The sequence below is a fragment of the Mustela erminea genome, chromosome 6 (genome assembly GCF_009829155.1).
Source record: "Mustela erminea isolate mMusErm1 chromosome 6, mMusErm1.Pri, whole genome shotgun sequence".
Taxonomy (NCBI): domain Eukaryota; kingdom Metazoa; phylum Chordata; class Mammalia; order Carnivora; family Mustelidae; genus Mustela; species Mustela erminea.
The window spans coordinates 131,459,213-131,479,559 of NC_045619.1; the positions used below are offsets into that span (position 1 = coordinate 131,459,213).

General features: G+C 41.7%; 1 protein-coding gene and 1 long non-coding RNA gene across 8 annotated transcripts in view; one reads left to right on the plus strand and one right to left on the minus strand.

The window, feature by feature from the left end:
• Positions 1–10,518, plus strand: part of LOC116594387 — a 97,041-nt gene extending 86,523 nt beyond the window's left edge. For all 4 annotated transcript variants that reach the window (XR_004287194.1, XR_004287192.1, XR_004287193.1 and 1 more), the window contains one exon: positions 9,144–10,518. This is a non-coding gene — a long non-coding RNA (uncharacterized LOC116594387). The remainder of the gene's footprint in view (positions 1–9,143) is intronic.
• Positions 1–20,347, minus strand: part of MPP7 (membrane palmitoylated protein 7) — a 283,907-nt gene that overhangs the window by 4,168 nt on the left and 259,392 nt on the right. For all 4 annotated transcript variants that reach the window (XM_032349737.1, XM_032349736.1, XM_032349734.1 and 1 more), the window contains 3 exons: positions 16,111–16,191; positions 1,977–2,070; positions 831–939 (listed from right to left, as the gene is read on the minus strand). In XM_032349737.1, the coding sequence (XP_032205628.1) occupies positions 831–939; positions 1,977–2,070; positions 16,111–16,191 (284 nt within the window). The remainder of the gene's footprint in view (positions 1–830; positions 940–1,976; positions 2,071–16,110; positions 16,192–20,347) is intronic.

Genomic DNA, 20,347 nt, shown 5'->3' on the forward strand with positions numbered 1-20,347 from the left:
GAGATTGGGCACAAGTAGGAGTATCCTACACATGGCTGGTGCCTAAGGGAGGGGTCAGCTGCCCTATTGATCCTTGGGACGCTTTCACTCCAGACTCATCTTCCTGAAGAGGAGTGAAGGGGCATCTCCAGGCCATCCTTGGTCTTGGAAGTTGTACACCCATCAGTGAGCCAGACACTGTGGCCCCTGGGTGACAAGGACAAAGCTGTGGGTTGGGTCTCTGCTGGAGCAGATGTGGTTCAGCAAGAATTGAATGGCTTCGCCCACTGGCATCCTCGGTCCCAAGCGTTCATAAGCATTCCCGGCCTCCCAGCGAGGATTCAGCCGACAGCTGCAAGAACCATCTCACTCAGCTCAGTTCCTGCGAAACGCCCCCCAATGCTATGCAGGGGGTATGCACTTGTAGAATATGTAGAGAATCAAAATACAAGAGGGCCAAGAACCAAAATGCCCACTGTAAAAATTACAAACACTTATAATCGTACTTAACACTTAAGAATACATGATACACGTAACAATGTATTTTTTTTAATAAAAACTACACAGAAGAAATACCTAAGAGTCCTTGTACTTGGCAAACGCGGAACATAACAAGAGTTACCAACAGATCTTGAGGCTTCCCCTACTTCTCTTGTCTAATATTATGGGTCTTTTTCCCCCCCGCTCACCAGAGACCTCTCATATTACATTTAAAGGCTTTCATCACTAGGAAAGCCACTGTTAGGCCAAGAGTGAGCAGCCTTCAGATTTACCCCCCGACTGAAAGGTTCCCGTGAAGTGTGGCAGCTCACACGGGCCAGAGGGCACTGAATAGCTCATTGTTCACTTACGTGAGGCTGAACATCCAACAAACAAACTTTGTTTTTAGCGAGGACAGACCGCACGGAGTCTATACTTGTGCCGTAGTAGTTGTTTTTATATTCACCGTATTCAATAAACCTGTAGGAAATCAGATCTGCATCAGAGCCGTTCGTAAATTAATTACAGATATAAGTGGAAAGACATAATTCAAATATATAAAAAGATTTTTGCTGAACATGTAATTTTTTTTTTACTGTGTTCAATAAAATAAGTAGGGCCAAGTCCTCCAGAATGTCAATTTTAAAAAATCTTGTATTTTACATTTTCAAATCAGTAACACTTGCTTGTATTACACTTAAGCAGAAAGAAAGTACTTCAGTCCAGCAGTACTCTGTTTTCCATCACCTCTTTTTCAGAACTAATGCAATGCAATAAAACAGTGAATAAGCCAAACAATAGAAACTACTGAAATTTCACTGCACGCTACAGAATAACCACACTCGGCTTTCCAGCGACAGGAGGAACTGCTTGGTGGCTAATGGAAGCAGGGCAGCCGATTACGTGCTATAAAAACACAATCGCTGTGCCAAACTCGGAAAAAAGCATTTTGATGTTTCAATAAAATCCCCAAATCCAGCATTAAAACACACACTGCTCCCTGATACCCGAAAATATTCAGGCTGGAGCAAACGGGGGACCTGCGGCGGTGGGGCAGTTAGAGCCGGCCGGAGGACATGGTAGAAGCAAGGCGACTAACAGCGTTTTAATTTGCTGAAGAGCCAGTGAGGGAGAGAGATGCGTGTAGAAGAGATGGTGGCACTAGGGATCTAGTACATCGCTGTTAGTTTTTTTAAAGAAAATTCTATTCAAATTCTGTGTTAAGATTCAAGGAGTGTGGTGGAAAGAGGCCACAATAACGTATAAGCAACATTCCCTCATCCTTCAAAGTAACTCCTGCCCATTTAACTCATCAGAAACATAGCAGCTCTAGGTTATTAAAACATTACAGGTGAAGACTGGTAACACCTACTAACCAAATCCTCACCTTTTCATCTGTCTCAAATATTATAAAACTTAAAATTTATTTCAAACAGAAGGGAACCCTCAGTTGCCTAAAACCAGGTAAGAGAGGCCCAGGCTTAAAAACAACAGTCATACAAAAACCTTCCACGTACTTGTTATTTTGTACATCTGTCTCAAACAAATGCTTGGAAATGAAAATATATTCCACACCATCGCTCTCCTGGCTTCTTCTTGCTCTGGTTGTGTCTGCGATTTAATTAAAAAGAGTTAACGAAAGTTGACATCAGCCATCCTAAGGAAGATACTAAAAAAGAAATCATCATGTATTGAAGTATTTTTCAGGGCATCTGGGTGACTCAGTAGGCTAAGCATCTGCTTTCAGCTCAGGTCACGATCCCAGAGTCCCGAGATCTAGTACCGCACATCGGGCTCCCTGCTCAGTGGAGAGCCTGCTTCTCCCTCTGCCCCTCACCCTGCTTGTGCTTGCTTATGCTCTCTCAAATATATAAAATATTTTTTTTTTAAAAAGTATTTCTCATAAACCAGATTTAAAAACTTAGCAAAGAGCAAATTAGCTAATAAAGTGTCATTCCGATTTTCTACCAGTAGGAAAGTACAGCACTGATTTGAATATGGATGATTCAAAATTAAATAGCAGTGTGTCTGCGCTATTCATTATTTTGAAGGCACTCTACTATGTTAAATAAAAATGGTATTTTAACCCTTGAGCAAAAACTCCTGTCTTTTGCAAATAATATGCTTATTATCATATTTACTGATTGTTATTCACTAAGCAAGTCCAACGCCTACGAGGTTGTAAGGTAAACGCTGAAATTATTTTACTGTCTTCACACACAGCACATAGTGAGTATGTCATCAATTTTTTGTTTTACTGACTGAATTCGAAAACCTCTATGTGCTATTCATTCCTCCATTGCAAAATTATAAACACCTCAGAATATTCCTCAACTTCCAGACGTGCAGTAATGTTGCTGTCTGCTACTAAGTTATAATGGAGCAGAAAATACAGGGTTAACTATAAAAACATAACCAAACCTCCGGAATTGCATGCTGATTGAGGAAGTGCAAGTAGCCCATCTTTCCTGCGGATTATAGCTAAAAACTCTGGGCCCAGCCAACTTTGCAAAGAAATTAAGCAGAGAGACTGTGGAGAGGAATCAACCTGCAGGGCGCGGAGTTTTAACTTCTATTGCTTCTTAGCTTTGCCCGAGTGTGGGAACATTTACAGAGCATCATGGCGTTCTGTGTGACTACATTTCCAGGAGGAGCCCTTCTTTGGTGAAAAGAACCAAGAAAAAACAAAAAAGCCCTTACAAATTGAAGAGTATGGAGGTAATCCAGGAAGACTGGTGAAGGAGATATTCTAAAGCGGAAGGAATCAATACCAGTTGAAGAATAATCCCTGAGCCATGCACTTGGCCAGTCAGACTCCAACTGACCCAGCAATGTTTTCAAACGCAAACTAAGATTAGAACAAGTCTCAGCCTAACCCGTGAATAAGAGCAGCACAGAACACCCCCAAACCAATGCAGAAAAGGCTTAGAGAACTGAGCTGAGATTTGAACCATGCACACGAGTATCAGACTTACCCCTGAGCCACATGTGACAGGGAAGACCCAAACTAGTGTAGCAAAGACTTAACAGAATTGAACTCCAATTGAAACACAACTCACAGGAAATGGGACAGAACTTATGTTGTAAACATAAAAAGGTGATTACTTGCTAAAACAAAAACATTCTCCAAAATGTTGACTCCAGCACCTCCTGCTTTACTCATTTTCAGAGTGCTCAGAGAGCTGTCTCTGGCCCACAGTTGTAAGTATAATCAGCAGTAGGATGGGCTATATCCAGGTTTTCACTTGCCAGGTTCGCACTGAAACTTCTCAGGGTTTTTGTTTGTTTTTAAAGTTAATCCTTTATTTTCTGCTCCACTGTAAGCAGGACCTAGAGTTGATAAAACGTTGCATTCATAACACCCCCAGTGCAACTTAAAAGAGCCAACAAATTTTGACTAATTCTCCAGGGGAAAATGGCAGACAGCAACTCTGAATGATCCAGAAGTTAGAACTACTGGACAAAGACTTTAAGGCAACTATTTGTAACCGTGTTTTATAGGGTAAAGGAAAACACATCTGAAATGAATGAAAATATCAATTCTCAGAGAAATAGAAACTATAAACAAGAACCAAATGGAAAGTTTAGAAAAGAAATATACAGTATCTAACAGAAACAAGTTACTAGATGGGTAAGTTGCTAGAATGGGGAGGACAGAGAAAAAAGCTAATGAACTTGAAGGTAGATCAATGGAAATTATAAAATCCGAGCAACAAAGAAAAAAAAAAGATTGAAAAGATATAAATGGAACCCGAGGGACCTGTGTAGTAAGTAATCTGGATGCCAGAGAAGACAAAAAAGATATTGAGGCCAAAAAAAAAAGTCTTTCAAGAAATAATGGCCCCAAACTGCTAAAATTTGGTGAAAGACATACATTTCACAAATTTCAGAAGCTCAACAAATTTCAAATAGATAAATTCAGAGAAAAACCATGCTAGACAGCAACAAAACCAGAGTACTAACAGCCAAAGATAAAGAAAAAAATCTTGAAAGCATCTAGTAAAAATCAGTACAGTACATATAAGGAATAATGATTTCTGTGACTACAGATTTATTATAAATCATAAAAATAAGGACTCAGTGAAATAATATCTACACTTAAAGTACTGAAAGATAAGAACTTCACCTAAAATATCCTTCAGGAGAAAAAGGCAAAACATCTTTTCAGAAGGAGAGAGACTAAGAGAATTCATCAGCATATCTGTTCTAAGAGAATATTCAAGGAAGGTTTTAGGCTAAAAGGAAATGTTAAGAAGGAAGTTTATATCTTCAAGGAATGAAGAAAGAACAACAAAAAGAATAGTTGAGTAGAAACAGAACTCTATTTTTTTCCCTCTTACATTCCATATATATGTATGTGTATATATATATATATATAATATAAACATACTGTATATATAGATGCATATATGTATATGTGTATGTATATATCTAATAGACATATTGTGTATATAAAATTATACAGACATGTTATATATATTATATATTAGACATTGATATGTCTATATATGATATGTTATATATAACATATATAATAAACATATATATATATAAAAAACTGATTTAGAAATTGTAATATCTAGTAGAGTTTTCAGTGTATGCAAACATAGCCTTGTCAACTAGCACAAAAAGGATTAGGGAAAAAGACTCATATGATTGAAAGGTTTCTATATATTATGTGAAATGGCATGAAGTTAACTCTAGACTGTAACTGGTTAAACATTAAGCATATTGTAGTCCCTAGAGCACCCAGTAACAAATAATGCAAAGACGTATAAGCAGAGCACCAATAGGTAAATTGAAATGGAACATTAATAAACATTCAAATAATGAAAAAAAGGAGAAAAAAATAAAAAGCAAACCCGCCCCCAAAACCCAGGATAAATGAAAACATAATAGTAGCTTAAATTTAATCATTTCCACAATTCAATAAATGTTAACTGGTTTATATTAAAAGGCAAATTAAAAGGCAGAGAGAACAGGTGAAAAAGCAAGACCCTACTACACGCTGTCTATAAGCTTGTAAGAAAGACACACTAAATATAAAGACACAAATAAGCTGAAAGTGAACAGATGAAAGACAGCGTATCTACCACGTAAACAATAAGGATAAGGCAGGGGCACCTGGGTGGCTCAGTGGGTTAAGAATGTGCCTTCAACTCAGGTCATGGTCTCAGGGTCCTGGGATCGAGCTCCGCATTGGGCTCTCTGCTCGGCAGGAAGCCTGCTTCCCCCTCTCTCTCTACGTGCCTCTCTGCCTACGTGTGATCTCTGTCAAATAAATAAAATCTTTAAAAAAAAAAAAACAGTAAGGATAAGGCAGCTAAAGTGGCTACTTCAGTATCAGACAAAAGAGACTTCAAGAAAAAGTATGATCAGAGATAAAGAAGAATGTTTCATAATAATAGACACTTAAAACAATGACAAATTTGTACACACAGAGTAACAAAACTTTAAAGTACATGAGGCAAAAATGGGCTTAAGTTAAATGGAGAAATGGACATGTTCACCATCAGAATACATTTTACTGCCTCTTGATAACTGACGGAACTAGACAAAATATCGGTAAGACACAGAATCTAAACATCACCAACCTTCAGGGGTCTATTTAATACCTGTCTAACACTGCATCCAGTAACTGCAGAAAACACGTGATTTTCAAGCACAGATGATGCATTTGTCAAAAGGTCGACCATATGCTGGCCTGTAAAAAGTCCCAGTCAATGTAAAAGAATCCAAATCATAAGGAGTAAATTCTCTAACCAAAAAATAACGAAAAATCCATAATAAGATATCTAGGAAAACCTCAAATATTAAATAACACACTTCCAAATAATTATGAATCAAAAATGAAACAATAAAAGTGAGCAAATACTGGGAAGTACACGACAAGGAAAATACAACCTATTAAAGTTACGGGATAGAGAAAGATAGTGCATAGCAGGAAACTTTGCCTTTACGTACTTCTATTAGAGAAGAAGACCTAAAATAAGTGACTGAAAGTTAATCTTAAAAATTGTGGGGCGCCTGGGTGGCTCAGTGGGTTAAAGCCTCTGCCTTCAGCTCAGGTCATGATCTCAGGGTCCTGGGATCGAGCCCCGCATCGGGCTCTCTGCTCAGCAGGGAGCCTGCTTCCCCCACCCTCCATCTCTACCTGCCTCTGCCTATTTGTGATCTCTCTCTCTGTCAAATAAATAAATAAAAATAAAATAAAATAAAATTGCAAGAGGGGTGCCTGGGTGGCTCAGTGGGTTAAACCTCTGCCTTCGGCTCAGGTCATGATCCCAGGGTCCTGGGATCGAGCCCCGCATCAGGATCCCTGCTCAGCGGGGAGCCTGCTTCCTCCTCTCTCTCTGCCTGCCTCTCTGCCTACTCATGATCTCTGTCAAATAAATGAATAATATCTTTTTTTTTAATGAATAATATCTTTTAAAAAAATTGCTAGAAAGAAAAGATCAAAGTAAACTCAAGCCAAGGAGAAGTGAATAAGAACAGAAATTAACAAAATAGAAAAAAATTAAGAAAAATGACAAAAATTTAAAATCTAATTACAGTGATTAAGAAAAAGAGAACAAAAATCACCAATATAAATAATGAAACAGAAGTTATTACCAGAGATCCTAGCAACAATAAAAAGGATTAGAGGATATTATGCATACTTTATGCAACATATTTGCCAATTTAGATGACATGGATAAATTTCTTGAAAAGTATAAAGAATCAAAATTGAAACAAGAGGAGACAATATCTGAACAGCCCTGTAACTACTAAATAAATCCATTATATAAAGATTTCATTTATTTGAGAGAGCACACACAAGCAGGGGGAGGGCCAGAGAAAGAAGTGAACTTCCTGCTCATTGGATAGCCTGATGTGGGGTTTGATCCCCAGATCATGACCTGAGCCAAAGGCAGATGCCTGACTGAGCCACCCAGGCGCCCCTGAATAAATCTGTTTTTCCAAACCTTCCCCAAAGGACTCCAGGCCTGGATGGCTGATGAGGTCTGTCCACCATAAAGAATGAAATCACACAAATCCTACGGCAACATATTTTTGCATAAAGAGGAACTGCTGTTTAATTCATTTTATATTAGTATAACCCTAACAGCAAAATCTAACAAAGACATTAGAAAACATTACAGACCAATCTCCATCATAAATTTAGGTGCAAAAGCCCTTAACAAAAATATTAGCAAGTCAATTTTGACAATGTATTTTTTAGGGGCACCTGGGTGGCTCAGTGGGTTAAAGCTTCTGCCTTCGGCTCAGGTCATGATCCCAGGGTCCTGGGATTGAGCCCGCATCGGGCTCTCTGCTCAGCAGGGAGCCTGCTTCCCCCTCTCTCTCTGCCTGTCTCTCTGCCTACTTGTGACCTCTCTCTCTCTGTCAAATAAATAAAAAATATCTTTTAAAAAAATTTATTTTATAAAAAGATACAAGATCACAACCAAGTAGAGTTTATCTTGTGAATAAGAGGTAGGCCAAACATTTGAAAATCAACGGAATTCACCATGTTAACAGAAGGAAGGGCAATACATCATCATTTCAGTGTATCCAGAAAGAGCATTAGAAAAAGTTTCAACACCAATGCATGACAAAAAGTCTCCACAAACAAGGAACTGCAGAGAATGCTTTCAAACAAATAACAGGGCATCACTGATTCAACACCATACTTAATGGTAAAAGATGGGAGTTGTTTTCCTTTGAGATCAGGAACAAGGCAAGTCTGCTAAACAACACAAAAAAATAACCTGAAATGGATCAAGACCTAAATGTAAAATGTAAACTATAAGACTTCTAGAAAAAGCAGAATGTCTTTGTGACCCTGAGATAAAGGATTGTTAGAGCACCAAAAGCACAAAACATGAAATGACAGAATTTGTCAAAATTAAAAGCTTTTTGTTTTGAAAAACACTATTAAAAAAACGACAGGGTGGGATGCCTGGGTAGCTCAGTTGGTAAAACAGACGACTCTTGACTTTGGCTCAGGTCATATCTCAGGATCCATGCCAGGCGCAGAGCCTGCTTAAGATTTTCTCTCTCCCTCTGCTCCTGCCCCACCTTGTATGCACACTCTTTGAAAAAGGAAAAAAGAAAAAGGCAGTCCACAGACTGAGAAGAATATATGAATAACACATTCATCATAAAAGGGGCACATATCCAGAATAAAGAATTCTCAAAACTCAGACAATACAATTTTGAAAAATGGGCAAAATATTTGAATAAGCACTTCACCAAAGGAGATGCATAAATGAGTAGGTCCACGAAACGATGCTCGACATCATTAGTCATTAGTTAAATGCAAACCGAGACGCCTCTACAACATACAGGCACACCTTGTTTTGTTGTGCACTGCCTTATGGTGCCTCACAGGTACTGTCTTTCGTTGTTTTGTTTTTAAAACAAATCGAAGATTTGTGGCAAGTCTAGCAGTGCCATTTTTTCCAACAGCATTTGCTCATTTGTGTCTCTGTGTCACATTTTGGTAATTCTCACCATATTTCCAACTTTTTCATTATTATATCTGTTACGGCGACCTGTGATCAGTGATCTTTGATGTTACTCTCATAGTTGTTTTGGGGTGCCATGAACTGCACCCACATGAGATCATGAACTTAACAAATGTGTGTGTTTGGACTGCTCCACTGACCAGCCATTTCCTCCATCTCTCCCCCTTCCCTCAGGCCTCCCCATGCCCTGAGACACAACAGTATTGAAATTAGGCCAATTCAGAATCCCTCCATGGCTTCTAAGTGTTCAAGTGAAAGGAAGAATCTCACATTCTCACCTTGAATCAAAAGCTGGACATGATTAAGCTTAGCAAGGAAGGCGTGTGGCAAGCTGAAATTGGCTGAAAGCTCTCGCACCAGTCAAGTTGTGAATGCAAAGAAAAATTCTTGGAATAAATTAAAAGTGCTACTCCAGTGAATGTACAAACAGCAAGAAAGTGAAACGGCCTTGTTGCTGATACGGAGAAAGCTCGAGTGGTCTGGGGAGACGATGAAAGCAGCCATGACATTCTCCTAAGTGAAGGCCTGATCCAGAGCAAGACCCTAACTTGAGGCCCAGTTCTGTGAAGGCCGAGAGAGGTGAGGAAGCCCAGATGAAAAGCTGGAAGCGAGCAGAGGTTGGTTCAGGAGGTTTAAGGAAAGAAGCTGTCTCCGTAACAGAAGAGTGCACGGTGACTCAGCAAATGCTGACGTAGATGCGGGAGCAAGTTATCCAGAAAGATCTAGCGAAGGTCATTAATGAAGGTGGCTACACTAAGCAGATATTCACTTAAATTAAATAGACATATTGGAAGAAGACTTTCATAGCCAGAGAGAAGTCAATGCCTCGCTTCAAGCTTCAAGGGACAGTCTGGCTTGTCAGGGGCGAATGTAGCTGATGACTTTAAGTTTGAAGCCAGTGCTCATTGACTCTTCTGAAAATCCCAGTGCCGTTAAGAATCACACTAAGTCTACTCTGCCTGTGCTCTATAATTGGAATAACAAAGCCAGGATGACAGCACATCTGCTTACAACATGGCCTGCTGGGTATTTTAAGCCCACTGTTCAAACCTAGTGCTCAGAAAGATTCCTTTTAAAAATGAGTACTCATTGACAGTGCACCTTGTCACCCAAGAACGCTGATGGAGACGTACAAGATTAATGTTACTTTCATGCCTGCTAACACAACATCCATTCTGCAGCCCACGGATCAAAGAATAACTATGACTTTTAATCCTTATTATTAAGAAATACATTTTTTTGCAAGGCTGTGGTTGCCATAGACAGTGATTCCTCTGATGGCTTCAGGTGAAGTAAATTGAAAACTGACTTATGGAAAGAAAACTTTCCTTTGGAAAGGATTCACCATTCTAGATGCCACTGAGAACATTTGGGATTCATGGGACGAGGTCAAAATATCAACATTAACAGTTTGGAAGAAGTTGACTTCAGTCCTCATGGATGACTTGGAGGCGTTCAAGACTTAAGTGGAGGAAGTCACTGCAGATGTGGTGGAAACAAGCACAAAAATTAGAATTTTAGAAGTGGAGTCTGAAGATGTGACTGAATCACTGCCGTGTTGTGATAAAATTTTAATGGATGAGATGCTTCTTATGCATGAGCAAAGAAAGTGGTTTCTTGAGATGGTAACTGTGAAGGTTGCTGACAAAAAAAGATTTAAAATATCCCATAAATGGAGCTGATAAAGAAGCACAATGTTTGAGAGGCTTGAGTCCAATTTTGGAAGAAGTTCTGTGGGTAAAATACTATCAAACAGCACTGCCTGCTACAGAAAAACAGTTCATGAATGGAAGAGTTTACTGATGTGCCAAACCTCACTGTTGTCCTATTTTGGGAAGTTCCCATAGCCAACCGCCCCCCACCCCCGCCTTCAGCAGCCACTACCCTGATCAGTCAGCAGCCAACCCCCTCAAGACCCTCCCCCAGCAAAAATATGACAATTCCCTGAAAGCTCAGAGGATGGTTAGCATTGTTTAACAATCAAGTATTTTAAAATTAAGGTATGTACATTGTTCTCTCAGACATAATGCTATCGCACACTTGAGAGACTACAACATAAGCACAAATTTCATTTTTTCTAAGAATAATTTTTATATGTACTGGGAAGCCAAAAAATTCATTTGAGTTGCTTCACTGTGCAGGATTCATTTTATTGTGGTGGTCTGGAACTGAACCCATAATATGCCTGAGTTAGGTCTCTATCACACGGAGAAAATTTGGAAAGGCTGACTATACCAATTATTGGCAAAGCTGTAAAAAACTAGATCTTGCACACACAGCTAGTGGGTTGGAAAATGGTATAATCATTTTGAAAATGGCTTGGTAGGTTCTTAAAAAATTAAATATGATCCAGCCATTCTACTACTCCTTATTTACCCAACAGAAACAAAAACATATGTTCATCAGAATATCTAGCTTATGGGTTTATCTGTAATAACCAGAAATGGGGAGAAACCCCCAAGTATCCATCAGCAGGTAAATGAATGCATAAAGGAATTAGAGGATTTCCATACAGTGGAATACTACTGAGCAATGACAAAGGATGAATTGTTGATCTGTGAAACCATGTCAGTGAATCTCAAACTCAACCTGGGTGAAATAAGCCAGGCAAAAAGAATGTGGGAACATACTGTATAATTTTATTTGTATAAAGTGCTAGAGGAGTCAAATCTATAGTTTCAGAGTGTAGATTCATGGTTGCCTGAAGCCAGGGGTAGAAGGATGGATTACAAAAGGCATGGGGAGATTTTTTTTTAAGAAATGGAAATGTTCATTATGTTGATTGTGGTGATGATTTCATATGTATCTATGTATATTAAAATCAACCTAATTATACCTTTTAAATATGTGTAGCTTATTTATTTCAATTAAATGTTAGTAACATAGAAAAGGAAAACTGAGGGAAGTGGGAAAAAACTCAATACAAGAAGTATTTATTTTATAAAACCTGATTAAATTATATCCAAAATTTAACTGACTTCTATTTATTTACCAAGCATATTTTAATACAACATTCAGATCTCCTGAAACAGTTTTTCATATTTCTGCTGGTAAAACACCAAGAAATTATATTATTTTTTTATGAAGTGTCATACCTTTTGCAGGAATAGCATGAAATACTAATAAATTTAATTCTATCATAAAAGCCAAGTATGAATTCCACAACAGAAATAGACTCTATTAAGTGTATAAAACATAATACACACCCAAGAGTTTGAATGATATTAAAATTAGTATGATGCCCTGCTTTGGAATTTAGGGTTAATATTCACTTATTACTTCTCTAACAGCTTCATTTTTGTTTACTGGTGTTCCTCTAGCAAATAGTAAGCTTTATAAAAACGTATTGTTGAAAATCAAAACTGAGAATTTTATGTGCATTAATTGGTCTCTGATGAACTGAGAAAAGGTTCAACTGAGGAAAAAACCTTTATTCAACTATAATGGCACAACACTCTGAAAATGCAGTCCACAGTTTTAAGGATCACCGCCCTGACATACAGAGTCCCCTAGGGAGGGTTAAAAGTAGAACTACATCAAGTGGACAAGACATTTATGGCACTGTTAAACACATTTAAAAAGAAAACATATCTACAGAGTGTTTGCTTTATCACGAACACCCCAAATTATCCAGGCCTGGCGTATTAGTGTTAACTGCAGTAAGGGACCACAGGAATCTCACAAACTCAATCTCAGTGAGGAATCCTGAATAAGGGACCTGAGAATTCTCAAGAGAAGGGAACTCAAAAGGAAAGACGGACATATTAACCACAATGCAGGCCACTATCTCCCTGTGGTTCACCGAGTACCCACTATGTCTACAGTGTAAGACAAACATCCAACAAATATGAGACACACTCCAAACTCCGCCCTCTTCCCCTGCTTCTAACAAAATTCCCAAATAACTTCCATGGTGAGATAAGAAAAAAAAATGTTTTTAAATTGGTACGTTCATTTTTATATATATATGTTAGAAATCTCAACTGAGGTTTTTCTATGGACAAAGAACTGTTACAGAACATGAGTTCCTTGAACCTATGAAAACATATAACTGTGATATATGCCTTCATGAGAAACCACAAAGTGATTAACAGGTGTGGTCGGCTATGAGTGCCCAAATTCCAGACCAGAAAGACTTTGGAATCTATCAAGTCTTTGACATCTACTGCAGTACTTTCTGCTAACTACTTTATTTTAATTTACTGAGACAGCCTTTTGAAGGCCGGTTATATTAATAGTCACTTAAATTTTTTGATGATAAACTAAAGCTTTAAAACAGTGTTGATGCTGCTCATCGAGGATGAAAGTTGCCAGAGAAGCGAAGCAGCAGCAAAGAGACCTCGGCCAGCACCTTTTTTTAAAGTGACTTAGAATGTGTAACGTGGCAACATAGATATTTCGTAAAGATCATAAAATTGTTCTGCCATTTTAGCCCCAAAGCGGCAGTATTTACCTCACTTAGCATCCCTTTAAATAATTTTTTAAAATTGCAGTAATTATAGAGTCACAGTAAGTTGCAAAAACAGCCAGAGAAGATCCCATGTAACCATCAGTCAGCTTTCTCAGAAAAAGAAAGGTGTTCATCTTCCCTAATGGCGGTGCAGTCGAGACCAGCCCATCGACATCAGCAAACCACAGCGAACTAAAGTACCAAGTAGTTCTTTTTAACACTCAAAACCCTGAAGTGAGATACACGGAAAAGTTCACACCTAAGCGTGGTGAGTTTTCACAGATGGAACACACCTGCGTAAGCCGCCCCTCGGCACACGGTCCTGCTCCTGAATCAGTCTCCGGTTTCTGGGAGCACACGTTAGCCCTGCTCGTGTGGAGCTGGCAACCACAGGGCCATGGGCATATCTCTGTGTCTCCTCCACTCCCTGAAAAATTTGCCATCACGCCCCTACCCATCCACTGCACTGGGTCCTTTCCAGTGTGGGGCTGTTGCGAACAGGTTTTCTAGGACTATCGGCTGCGGACAGGAGTGGAATCGTGGGGTCGTGGGGTAGATGTTGGCTCAGCCTCAGTGGATACGTGGTAGATGCTTAGTTTTCCAGAGTGTGTGACATTAATTCACACCCCCTCCCGCAGTGTGTGAGAGTTCCACTGCGCCCCACTGTTTCCAACTTCCCCATTCTGGTGGAGATTTAGTGCATTTGGGGGAAAGACTGATAGCTAAACATGGAACAGAATACTGGTGGAGGAATCAAAGCAGTAATTTTTCTCTAGATAATCAAGAATCACCTGGAGTATTTTAAAAAGCAAAACAATCTAAAATTCCAACACCGTTCTTAAAATATATTCTTCTATAATTAATGGAATCATCCTGAGTTGATGCTATGGCTGTTATTTTCCAAAAATGTCTCGGGTTATGAGTCACTGGGGATACATAAAATAGATTTTCAGGCATTCTGTCAGGTTTCTTGAAGGAGGATCTCTTTGGAAAGGCCTTGGAATCTTTTCCTAAGAAGCCCCAGAGATTTTTATCATCAGGCGAGTCTGGAAAACACAGCTCTGTGGGGATCCTCTGACATTAACACCTGTTTAAAAGTGAATCTGAGTGGAAAATGACTCCTTCGGGGATTTCATTGGAGAGTCCCAGGCCCAGAACTTTTCTGGATATTGTCAATTTCTATAACAACCTCAGAGGCAAGTGTTGGATAGGTTGAGGCCCAAGTACGCTGCCCTAGGTCCTTGAATAGCACCAAAACTATCATAAAGGCTTATGTCTGAGAGACAGTCTTACTGGTATTTATCAACTTCCAAATAAATCGATGTTCATGACGGACTGTGCGACAATAAAGAACATGCGTAGTTGGAAAAGACTGTGTAGTGTTGTCTTGGAGGGGGGACGTGAGAAGTGCAGTCATGGTGGGTGCGAGTGTGACAAGGACAGCTCTGAGAAGTCCCATACCCTTTCTCCCCGCTTCCCTCCTCTATGACAGGCAGACGTCGCCCCCGTGGTTGGGACAATGAAATAAATCAAGGCAGATAAAGGAGATGAATACACGGCAGGAAATTCATATATGCATCTTTTCCCCTTGGTAGTGTTTCTTCACCTGCCAGGTGCTTTGTAACTGCTTCCCAGTAAGACAGACAATTGTTTTGTAAAATTCGCGAATTACCTGTATATTGCAAGTCAGCTTTTGCAAGAGAGGAGAATAATTAAAGTTAAAGAAAAAAAAAAAAAAAACGGGGAAAAAAAACACTGTTTAATTCCACATCTCCACATTTTTCCTTTCCTTTCATCTCTGTTGGTGGAAACCAACGGCCCCGTAACGTATGGCTGAAAATGACTATAAACAATAATTTGGAAAAATGCAGTAACAAGGAGTAACTTGAGGTAATAGAAAACTATAATTTTAAAATAAAGTTGAACTCTTTCAAAACTAGAGAACACTGCTCAGGGCCATACACAAACAGTTGTGTTTTTTGTTTTGTTTTGTTTTGAACAGTACCAAAACCACTTGAAAAAGCCAACATTTCAATTTTAGCCTTTTAGACGGCTTTCTAACATCAACATATTAAGTAGTCAAATGGCATTTATTCTGGAGATCAAAATGCTTCCAGCATCACATTTCACTTGTAAGAAAGCCTATGAAAACCTCTTTTATAAAAATAGATCTAATTCTGTATACTGAAAAGAAACCCACCATATTTGGATTATATGGCCATGAAAGGCCCATTTAACACCATCTGCCAATTACTACATATAAAAAGTAATTAAGAAAGGCTTCTATTAGAAGAGGCCTCCTTCGGCTCTCTGTGGTTTGGGCCTTCTGATCTTAAACCTGGTGAAAACCTCTGGAAAACATTAGCACTTATTTTAGGAAGTCAAAGAGTCAGGCTTTTATTTAGGAGAAAATTTGTAAATACTAATTTAGTGTCATATGCGTATTAAAATTCACCATAAAAACTGAGAGTTAGAGAAGCTGTGATTAACAAACGTCCTGCCAAAGGTCTGCATTCTGGGGCAACCCCTTCACTCCGTGCCTCAGTTTCCTCCACTCTCAAAGGCAGAGACTGTCACCGCCCACTTGCTGTGGCTGCCGGGCGTCTGGAGGCTCAAGGCTGGGAGCCGCTGGGGGGGCCACCCACGCTCCATCGGGGCGAGCGATCGCTACCGCGGGCGCAGGGGACTTACGGGGCACGGTCACTCCGTAGTGCTGGGTGTCGCTGATGAGTAGCTTTCGTTTCAGTTCATTCAGACCTACTCCCACGGGACCTGAAAAGCAGGAGAATACCGACGCGTTACGAAACAAAACACCATAAGAACACGTCCATAATCCACCCGGGTCCGGGAGACAGAGAACACGGATCCCACTGGGCATCCCACGTGGAGAGCATCTCGGGTTCAGTCGGGCCTACAGAAAAGCTAGGTCTTCTGTTGCTTTTTTACTATGAACATTTAAATCCCTGCCTTTCGATTACAAAGGTGAGAAATACTGATGTTTTCGGTGAAACATAAGCGCATCCGAATCTATCAACCAGGAGATCCTAAAAAGGTGCGTGCGCCCGAAGACGTCCAGGTGCGGGGTCCGGGCACCAGCTGTTTCCATCCCGGATGTTTTTAGAGCTTAATAAAAGAACATCTTGGAATGTTAACTTCATTGATGATGCGCTTTAAATTTGCAAAACCGTCCGCCACGTGTACGTCGGTCAAGGTAACTCCCGGACCCTGGGCCTGCAGGGGGTCCCTCCGCGCGAGCCGCAGGTGTCCGTCAGCGTCCGCACCCGACGAGGTACTGCGGCTGCTGCGGCGGACCACGGTGAACCCTGCCCTCAAAGACGGTCACTGGGTGGAAAGCGTCACACAAAACGACGATGAGACGCGGGGCCAAACAAAAGCGGCTTCTGGGAGGGTCTCAAACAAGCCAGAAAGTCACAAGCCCCGAACGGTGAGTGTCTCACAACTCTGCCATCAGGGCCCATTTACGGTGCGGGCGCTGGGCAGAAGGCAGGCTGCGGCCCCGACGGCCTGGGTCAGAGCCCCCCCTTCCGGCTGCCCGAGTCTGAATGTGTGTCCCCCACCCCCAATTCACAATTCACAAGCCCAGCGCCCCAGCCCCAGCCGCGGAAGACGGGTCTTTCCGCGGGAGCCTAGGCCGTGAGGGTGGAGCCCCCGGGAAGGGCTCGGTGCACTTGTGGAAGAGCTTCCGGCACGTGGGGACCCCCAGCTGCGTGTGACCTGGCCGAGGGCCCTCGTGCGGCCGTGCTGGCTCCTTGACCATCAAGTGCCCATCCTCCAGGACAGTGACAAGTCAATTCCCAGCGCGGACAGGCCACCCCAGCTGGGGTATGTCGTTCCGGCAGCCCTGGGGGCTACACCATGGACGAAGTTAACATCTTTGAACCTTGATTCGACTTCATGCTAATCTTGGAAGTAATCACTCCCCCTCTCTCGGGGAATCCATGAACCCAGGCCTTCGTGTTCATTCCCTCGCCTGCTTCCTCTTCTGGGCTTTGAGAAGAACAAGGCCTTTGTGCTGGACAATGAGGAGCAGACGGGTCGCCGGAGAAGAGACTGGGGGCCTCCTGCGTGGAGGGAAACGAGTGAGTGAAGATGAACGGGGAGTGGGGCTGTGCTTTCCTTGCTTTACTGACACTTTTAGGACCGTCCCTGTCCCCCTTTCTGGTCACTTACTAACACCTTCCATCTTTCCAGGAACTGCTGCCGAGTTCCAACCCTGGCACTCCGCTGTCCCTTTTTACAGCGAATACTCTGGAATATCCCATTGATGCCCTGAGATGGATTCAGAGCTAATGTCACATACGAGCCCTCCACATTAATAAAACGCCCTCACTGTAATACGTGAAAGATAAAAAAGTACTTATAACAAAGCAGTATGTACTTCAACATGTAAATCCTTGGACATGACTAGAAAACCTAATGACATCAGATGTTCGCACCCCCCCATACTAAGGCTGGATTTGAGAGTGTTAAGCTCAGGAACCACCCTGATGAGGAAGTACCTGAAAACAGAAGCCCAAAGGTGCAGATGAGTAGGAGAATAAACCTCAGCAAATGGACATGAAGGACAAGGGAAACCTTCTGGAATACGGTAAAGGCAGGGGGAAACAGCCTCCACTGAAACAGAGATAACAGGTCAAGACTATCGAAGTGAAGAAAATGATACTTTTGCAAATGGCCCTCACTTTAGATGGAAGTATAGTATAAAAATATATGGGATGAGACAATGCTTCGCTATCCCAGATGGCAGACCTCTTGTCTTCAGCCTACGCTGAACTGTTCGCTCTCAGAATGTCTATTACAAACATTTAAGAGAGAGTATGTGGGATGCAGAAATGGCGTGTCTACATTCCTGGCCCCCTCAGCCATTTGGACTTTAAAACAGAGTCAATGCCCATATGCTTCCCAGTAGGCAGCGCTGCCCCTGTCAAAAGTCATTGTTCCGAGACATGAGCCCCGGCTCTTGTCATTCTCTGTACTTCAATTCCTGCCATGGCCTTGGGTGACTCAGCATCCATGTGACGACCCTTGCAGGCTGCCGCCATGTTCACCGGCCTCCTCAGCTTCCCCACACCTGCTCACCAGCCACTTCAACCCCCTATCACCAGTAGCCAGAGGGCCTTCTAAGGAGCTCTCCTGATCCTGTTGCTCCCTTGCTTAACATTCTTGGAAAGGTAGTTTCCAGAGGCTCTTCTGAAAAAAATTAAAATTGTCACGTGGTTACCAAGGCTCCACATGACCTGGTCCTTGCGTTGTCCTCCTGCCTCAAAGCATTTGCCCAAGTTCCCTCCTTCATCTGGAGCCTCAGTGAGTTCTGCTATGTCAGAGCTTGGCTCAAACACATCTTCCTCAATCAAGTCTACAAAACTGCCCTGACCCTGTCAACCTTGTTTCTCATTTTTAGGTTTTCAGAGCCATCCATACATCTTCCCATCTTAAAAGTCGCAATTCAACAACTGGGTAATACACTGCTTCGTGGCCTGTCTTTCCCACTAGACAGAGGCGCCATGAGGGCAGGAATTCTATTATGTCACTTACATCCCCAGAAGGCAAGCCTCAATAAAAATCCGTGGAATGAGTGCAATTTCTAGTGTCACACCATCACCACCTCATCCACTCCAGAGAACACAGAGGCCAACAAGTAGAAAGGTCTTCGAAGTCTTTTGTAGAAACTTCTATATCTAAACCCATCTAGACCATCATCTAGATGCTTCTCCGCAGTCATACTCTCTTATACCTTCTCTCAGAGATCAGTCTTCCTGAATCTTTACCTTTTATAGCTGGCTCATTTCTATCAGCATTTAAAACGAATAAATTCTCTCCTACCTTAAAACAACAACAAACTTCCCTTCCCCTTAAGATGTCCCTCAGCCACTGCTTCCTCCTGTCCCTGCCACCCTGGGTCTGGCTTCTGCCACTTGTCACGGGCATCTCACATTCTGCCTCTAGTGCCTACAGAGTCAAATAGCAATTATCTGACACACCACGGTTTCCATGCAGCAGACATGCATTACAAGGTTAACACAAACCATTGCTAATTCTCTGGGATTGATCTCATCACCCTGAGATCACGATCTGAGGCGAAACCAAGAACCAGATGCTTAACCGACTGAGCCCCCCCCGCCCCCGGTGCCTCTACATGTGCTAATTCATGTTTGTTGTTTCAGCTTAGGTACATTTTAGGGAATCTGCTCTAATGCTTTAAAGATGGGTTTAGTACCAAGTTCATGCATTCCCTTTGCTCCCAAATCACACTATGCTCTGTTTACCTGTCTCTGTCCTCCGACAGACTGGAGCTCTGTGGAAGCAGGGCTGTCACCTGCTTGTTCACCAGCTGGTAAAGGGCAGGCACTCGTTAGTTAGTTTTATTCATTTCAATTACACTCAGTAATTGTACTGTTCTGGAGGTAAAACTATCTGCTGAATGACCGAAGGCATGGGAGCTGCACGTACTTAACGGCATCTGCATCTAGAAAGCCTGGGCATGATGCTGAGGGACTGTGCTCTTGGTCCCTAAGAGGATTTGGTGGAGCTTTCATTTGAACTTGGCTCTCCGGATCTTAAAGGACAGAGAAGCAGCGGGGAAGGTGATGATTCGGCTGTGGACCAGCACGTTTCAGGGAAGGGAATCTACCGCCCACGTCTGAGAAGGCCCGCAGTGTAACAGAGGGGCCAAGGTGAGCGTGCCCTTGTGAGTGCAGACACGGCAAGGCACGACTCGGGACCGCGAGGAGAAACGAGATCTCGGGGAGAGGGGAGGGAAGTGACGTAGCCTTGACCAACGGCGAAATGCCAGGCACCCTATGGAGTGCATGTATCTGATCTACTCTGAAGGTACCACAAATATTTAAAGTGCTCCAACTTACTCTTCAATAGAAAACGAAAAAGAAAAACAAGAATTACAAATGGA